Source organism: Channa argus, chromosome 19 (genome assembly GCF_033026475.1).
Source record: "Channa argus isolate prfri chromosome 19, Channa argus male v1.0, whole genome shotgun sequence".
Lineage (NCBI taxonomy): Eukaryota > Metazoa > Chordata > Actinopteri > Anabantiformes > Channidae > Channa > Channa argus.
This window is the reverse complement of record NC_090215.1, coordinates 21,322,945-21,330,051: the sequence shown is the minus strand read 5'-3', so window position 1 is coordinate 21,330,051 and position 7,107 is coordinate 21,322,945. Positions and strand designations below refer to the sequence as shown.

The 7,107-nt window shown below is 39.1% G+C and overlaps 1 protein-coding gene across 2 annotated transcripts; it reads right to left on the bottom strand.

Annotated features, from left to right (window-relative positions):
• Positions 1-2,279: 2,279 nt before the first annotated feature.
• On the bottom strand, positions 2,280-6,406 carry LOC137104433 (sialic acid-binding Ig-like lectin 12). 2 transcript variants are annotated; one of them, XM_067485614.1, is made up of 7 exons: positions 6,086-6,406; positions 5,463-5,840; positions 4,000-4,305; positions 3,654-3,914; positions 3,311-3,392; positions 3,177-3,213; positions 2,280-2,880 (listed from the first exon to the last, which is right to left on the bottom strand). In XM_067485614.1, the coding sequence occupies exons 1-7, from the start codon at positions 6,156-6,158 to the stop codon at positions 2,827-2,829; spliced, it is 1,191 nt and encodes a 396-aa protein (XP_067341715.1). In that variant the 5' UTR covers positions 6,159-6,406; the 3' UTR covers positions 2,280-2,826. The 2 variants fall into 2 exon arrangements, with proteins under 2 accessions (XP_067341715.1, XP_067341714.1); XM_067485613.1 differs by having other exon boundaries at positions 2,280-3,213.
• Between the last annotated feature and the right edge of the window lie 701 nt (positions 6,407-7,107).

The window sequence follows — 7,107 nt, the reverse complement described above, 5'->3', positions numbered from 1 at the left end:
ATAATGGCAAATTAAAATATTGTCATAATTTAGAATTACAAGTTGAACCAGTTTAAATTTACTGTCATATACATTTTGAAGTACACTGTAAATTAAAGTGCAATCGAATGTATTGTGCCCTGGCTCACTCAGTCCTTCAGATCTATAAATAGAACAGTAAAAAATACTACAATAATAAGACAATACCTAGAATAAGATTAGAAGAACCTAACACTAAAGCATAAAACAAAATCATATACAGAGATACCAAACTTATGGATCACCAGTTTGTCAGGGTTTTGGTTAAGGGGTGGACCCAAGAGAAGAGACAGTGCCAGGGATGACCGAAAAGAGGGTTTATTTAACAGATACTAAAATGGTGAAGATACTAGAGCCCGGATTTAGAACAGAATTTACCCAAATAAATACAGCTAAGACTCAGACACAAGTTAGACAAGGAAATTAACAAACAAACAAAGGCTACTAAATGAATAAGGCACAGATGAACATTAAACTACTAAAGCAGATAAACACAAGGGTAAGGCTAAGGAGACTAACAGAAATATAAAGAGACAAACTACCGAACAAAGGAACACACGTAATAAAGATTAAAGTAAAACAAAGCACAACTTAAATCACACTGGAAGGGTAAGATACTAAAGTAACAGAGGTGGGGGAGCACATAAACACACGAACTAAGAAGAGGCAGACATGAACAAACTAAACATAAAAGTCTGGCAAACTAAAAACACCCAAGCATATCTAACCATGAAAAAACCAGGATCAAAACTAGGGGAGAAAACAAGAGACTAGCCAAACACTTAATTAAACGAAGGCAACCCTAAAACACAAAAACCCGGGAGCAACAGGCGGGGAAAACAGGACTAAAACAAGAAACACTGAATGAGAACAAAAGCAAACCAAATGACACAGATGCACAGAGTCCCAGTAAAACATCCAAGAAACTAGAGTCCTGAATGAAAGAGTCCATGAAACATACATACAGACGTGGGGTTGGTGAGGATAATAATAACAACCGTAACAACAGCGACACTGACGAGAGGACCCACGATGGCAGTGACCACGTTAACAATGACGAGGATCTGGCAGGGGAGTGAAGGGAAGACTGAACTTAAATAGAGGGTGGAACAGGTGCAAACAATGAGGGGGAACAAGGGCAAAGCTGGGGAAAAGAACCAAGGGAACCAATGAAGTAGGGAGAAGGGCCACAAAATAAAAGTCCACAGACAGGAAGTGCAGAGAGATCCTGACACAGTATTCATAACTGTGGTAGATCACTGTCTGTTTCTGATTACTTTCTTAGATACAAGAAGAAATGGTCTAATTAGAATTCCTCAAATTGAAATTTTAAATGTCCTACTTGGTTACAGTTTTAACTATTTACATATGACATATGGAATTTAAAACAATTCCAATATAGAGTATTTTACGTGTTGGGGTTTGCAGTAACTTACAGTAATATATGGGTGATTTATAGAAACCTTGTCCACAGTTGACAGTTGGACACAGCTTTCATTGGTTTACTAAAGAAAAAGGATTGTCTGAGTTAATTGCAGCCTGCTAGCTAAGCTAACAAGTTGAAAAAAACATCCAAATGTCTTTAACACTTACAGCTTCAGAGTTTGAAGAGGGTCACAGATGGTCACAATCAGGACACCTCTGAGCTTCAGTCCTCAACTAGTTTCAGCTGTGAACTGCTCCTCAGTCCAATTGAAACTTTCCCACTGGAAACTTCTGGAAACTCACTGTGTCTTTGAAATCCTGAGAGCTGGACGGTAAAAAGACACTTTGTGTGTTTGTTCTAACAGCAAACAACAGAGAATGAGCTGTCCTTAGGGCCTAGAGACACCACGTGGATCCAGTGAGAGTCTGCTGAAGACAGGGAGGAACAATGGTGGACAGAGAAGTTCCCGTGTAGTGGGGAAAGAGGAGGGACTATGGACATGACTCTTATAATGATGTAGTCATGAGAAGGGTTTGGTCTCATTGGACCGTTCTTCTCTGTTACTTGGCAGGTGTCTATAGACGTCCTTTGTTCGTCCATGTCGTCATAGGTTCAGCTCCACAGAATCTTCAGGTTAATAAAGTCTGAATGACGTTGATGAAGGAGGACGATGGAAATCACTACAACTACAACTGCACATCACATCATCACTGTTATAATATTTAGTTCTGGATTTACTGACTCAGTATTTACTGTGTGTGGTAAAACTGCATATTGCACAAATGTTCAGCACATCACAGGATAACTCAGATAGTTTAAACAAACCTGTGTGGAAAAAGATTTTATTGGTCTAATTCAAGAAACCATGTAAATGTTTTAATTGCAGGAAATGTGACATTGACAACAGGCAAAGTCATTTTTTCTACTTTTAGAAATGTTCCCACAAGCTGTGTGGTCGCTGCAGTTCAGCGTGAGGACTGGAGATTACTCCTACACCCTAGAGATCACAGTATTTATTACATTTACATTTAGTCATTTAGCAAACGCTTTTATCCAAAGTGACTTACAAGTGAGGTACAAGGCAGCAAAGATCGAAGTCAAGGAGAAAACATCAAAACAAAGTCCTATCAGAAAAGTGTCCCCATTTCACAAGTTGCAAGTGCAATATTATTTATTTATTACCCACTGATGATGGAGATGTACCCGTTTACTGGAGAAAAACAAATTGTGGCCTTTGGTTTTGGTTTCTCAAAGTTGAGTAAAATATTAAATGGGAAGATTATTCACAGATCCCACAGTTACTTTGTACTGTGTAAAAACACTTCTCATCCAGATCTGGGTTCATCCTCTGAAGTAACTGTGAGCGTCACTTCCTCCGGTTGTCATGTTGACGAGGCCTCTATCGCTGCATTTCCATGGTCTGCTGCTGGTGTTTCCTGTGGACATGAACCAGCAAAGACAGGGTGGTGGTAGTGAACTCACTGCAGCTCAGAGACTTTCAGTCCAGGTTCAGATCCAAGTGGATTTAACTAATCTGCTGCATCGTGTTGTCGACATACAGGAGCTCACAGCAGCAACAATCATCCACCAAATAAGGCAGTAAAAGTTCATACCAACACTAACATTTAAACTGTAGGTGGTGAATTTCTGCCCTGTGTCCGGTCTTTCTTTAGAAACCACAGAGAGAAATGGCTGGATTCTTTACTTCTGTTGATCTAATCCTGTAACATACCTGAACCGGTTTAGTGAAGGATCTCAATCTAAACCAGCTGGAAGAGAAAGAAGTTGAGAATGAATTCTCTCCTAGAAACGAACGTGTGAAATTAGAGCAGTGGGTCTGTAGTCGTGTAGAAACGTTGGTCTCACCACTCAAAGATGATCAGTGTACTGACGAGCAGCACAATCTCCAGGGTTTTCACCATAACTTCAGCACCGAGCAGCTGATCACCTGTAACACGACAGCAGGAAGTTTATTTCTAACATCCTGTTCTTAGTGAAACTCATCTTTTCTGTGTCCACACTACAACAGTTGTCTCTGGACATGTTTTGACATTTTTTATTACTTCACTAACAAGGGGACCAATCTGTCCTCTTCATAAAACATCATTCAAATAAGTATTTAAGTTATGAAACTGAATTCATGTTAATGCATTAATAATCAATTCAGAAACACCTGCTGTCCTTCTACTGGAGACAGTTCAGTATTTACCTCCAATAATCAGATGGATCAGTGCTGACGTCTGGTTTCCAAGATCATTAGCAGCCACACAGTAATAAACTCCTCCCTGTGTTGCATTAAAGCTGTAAAAGGCTCCTTCAGACACAGTCCTGGCTCCATCTTTGCTGCTCTTGAACCAGGTGAAGTTGCTGACAGGAGGCCTGGCTCTGCTGGAGCAGCTCAGATTCACCCAGGTCCCTGCTGACACCAAACCTGATGGACTGATGGAGGCTGACGTGTCCTTGGGGGCATCTGAGGAAAATAGGACATGAACTTTGTTGATTCAAATCAGCTTCATGTGCTGACAGGATCCAATACCAAACTCTGTTTGTCTTACATGAAACTCTGAGCGTCTCTTGTGTCTCTGCTGTCCTGATGTCTCTTCCTCCATTCACAGGATATGTGGCAGAACAGTTGATGGTGGATCCATCATGTCTGTCTGACAGAGTGATGGTCTCCTGGATTTTAGTTGTAAAGGTTCCATCTGTGTTTTCCTGTATGTTGGTGTGAGGGTCTTGTTGCAGAGTCCAGGTGAGTTTAGGAGGGGAGTGTGGACAGGGAGTGAGAGCTGAGCAGGTTATAGTGACAGACTCCTTCTCCTTCACATCACCTGGGATTTTAATGATGGGGCTCGGAGCAGAAGCTGGGGTTTGAAAAGTTTTACAGTGAGAAACACAGTGAACAGATTCTGACTTTACCTTAAAATGAGGTGTTAGCAGTTCCACCAAAGGCTCATTTCAGCTCTTGTCATTGTCACAGACAATAAACTGAACACTTTCTTTTCACTTTTCTTTGTGTAAACAATGTAAAGTATTAGAGTTATGAACTTATGAATTTGGTTCCTCCTTGTGTGGGACATGAGGTGGTTTTCTGACATTTAGTCTGTTCAAAATGTGACAGGACAGACATAATAATGTAGACAGTGTAATTTTATCAGAGTGAATGCTCTTATATTCCGTATTATAAGAGAATATTACTTCTACTGCTGACTGCTGCTCTCCAGCTGTTTTTCACTTGTACTGAATTAAATCTGCGTTAAAGTAACGTGACATGAAGAAGAGTTGCATAGTTACTGAGTTACCAAAGTAGCTAAAGTTACTGTTCAGCATTAATTAAGATCTTTCCCCTGATATGTGCAGGTTGTTTTTTTCTTGATGTAAGAAACTAAGTCAGAGAAAGATTTATCAAGAGACAGCGAGCCAGGATTCAAACTTCAGATTTGGGCAGGAATGATTTTTTGTTGGACATCACACCTGAATTGATGACCACACACACACACACACACACAGTAGACAAACTTCCTTCCAAAGGAGGACTCGCTACTGGACTGCTGCAGACTAAAAGACAATTAATGACAACGGGTTCTTATTACTGGGGAATCTTGTTTGTCCTGTACTGTTATATTCAATAGTTGTGTCCTTCTAGTAAAACCACATTGGCTGTATGTCAATTTATCTTGTGTTGAGTGACCCACACACCAGAATCCAATTTTGGGGTTTATTGCTGAGCTATTATACATTTACATGTCAGTCAATCATATGAATATATAAAAGAACAGGGAGCTCTGCCAGAGTCCTCAGTGAGACCAGCAGCTGCTTTGAACTGCTTCATCTCACCTCCTTCTGTCTGTGCACATGGCTCAGACAGACAGACGCAGACGAAGTGAACTTCAAGGTCACGAGTCATTTGGAGTCTTTGTCATTATAAGCTCATATTGTTTGATTTGAGAGTCTGAGATGGCAGAGAGAATTCCTATCACTGCAGCCAGAGAGAGAGGAATTAAATAGAAATCTTTCTTACCGGTAACATTTATTTGAAGAGGATCACAAACAGCTGTTCCTCTGTACGGCCAGTTCACGATTCTGAAGTAGTATGTGTCTGTGTAGTTTGTGGTTAACTTAGAAAACAGAGTGGTGCAGTTTTTGTCACTCAGGTTTCCAATGATGCTCATTGGATATTTGGTAACTGTCCCACTGCTGTTGAAGATCACATTGTTTTGATCTGAATTACTTTTAATCCACACTCCAAAGACTTGTCTAGTGTTGTCAAAGAGGTTTCCATCTCCTGATTCAGCCCTAAAGTTACATGGGATCAACAAACAGGATCCACTCAGTGCTTCCATCACTTGTGGTGCAGTGATGAAGAGGTGTGAATCCTGAGGACAAGCAGCCAAAGCTCCTGTAAAAAGAGTTTTATTGTTAAAATGATGTGATTGACACAATATGGAAAATATCATCAAAGGTAAAACATACAATGTTTTGTTCCATATGGTTCTTTTTTTTACTATTTTAAAAATCAGACAACCAACAGTTAAGAAAATATCTTCAAATAATTCAGTTAAGAGAAAGACAAAATAGATGATAATGTTTATATAAATGAATAAAAAGATAAAAATGTCAATGATGTCTGAACAAACAGCTCACCTGAAAGAAAGAAAACACCCAGTAAGACGATGACTGTCACCATGTTCACAGTGACAGCTGCCACCAAACTCATCAGCTGGATTCACAAACATATTAAAGTTCATCAAAGTAACATTTAGTTAAAAGGTCAAAGAAAAAACAAATGGTGTTTTCCTTGTTTTGCATTTTTTGTCTTGGCATAAACTTTTAAGGCACCTTTTCACTACCAAGTTTAAATTAACATCATAAACCTGATGACAAACATAAAATACGTCTTTTCAGTGAAAGTTACAATGTCGTAAAAATATCTGTTAACAAGGCAAAAAGTAAAATCCTTAAAAATGTTTTCTTACCAAACACATTCACATCAAAGCAGAAATAGCAGTAATGTGAAGTGACAGTGTGTCAGTTTAGAAAACTGAGCAGAAGTTCAACAAACTGAACAATTAACTTCCCTGTTTAGCCGACTTCCTGTGATTCTACAGAACAGGTTCAGTGGGTTTTTATATTTGAGGAAAACTATCTGTAAATATTTCAATCCATTACCTGCAAACCTAAGTACTTCATACAGTAATCTTTAAATATTACATTAATCACACTGACAAAAATGAACAATAATCATACTGAAACAAATTCAAACATTAATGTTGAGTATTGAACACATCACTGCAGTGTTTCTGCTGAGTGGGTCACAGTCACCAAAACCATCCCAGAGGAAAAGACAACCAAGGGATAGGGAGAACCATGACAGGCCCATTGTCCAAGTAAAGAGCCAGAATAGATTGACTGCATCCGCTGTGTGTCTCTAAAAACCTGGAATAAGACCCAGGATGCAGAGGAGCAACATCATGGATCTGATAATAACAGGAGATCAACAGGAGGTTGATTTTGACACGTTGATTAAAAGAAAAATGTATAAGTAAGGTTGATCATTAAGGAAGTATAACATGAAGATGTGTGATTACTACTGAATGTATCATTATTACAGCTGATTCTATGAAAAATGAAAATGATTACATTGTGCTAGTTTTTAAAGTTCTTAT

What these genes read in the sequence shown, in the direction of transcription:
- LOC137104433 (XM_067485613.1), bottom strand. Translation starts at nt 6,158, where the DNA reads ATGAGTTTGGTGGCAGCTGTCACTGTGAACATGGTGACAGTCATCGTC. An exon ending in AGAGACGCTCAGAGTTTCAT is followed by an intron (nt 3,915 to 3,999) that starts GTAAGACAAACA and finishes TATTTTCCTCAG; the next exon opens with ATGCCCCCAAGGACACGTCA. An exon ending in ACACTGATCATCTTTGAGTG is followed by an intron (nt 3,214 to 3,310) that starts GTGAGACCAACG and finishes TTTCTCTTCCAG; the next exon opens with CTGGTTTAGATTGAGATCCT.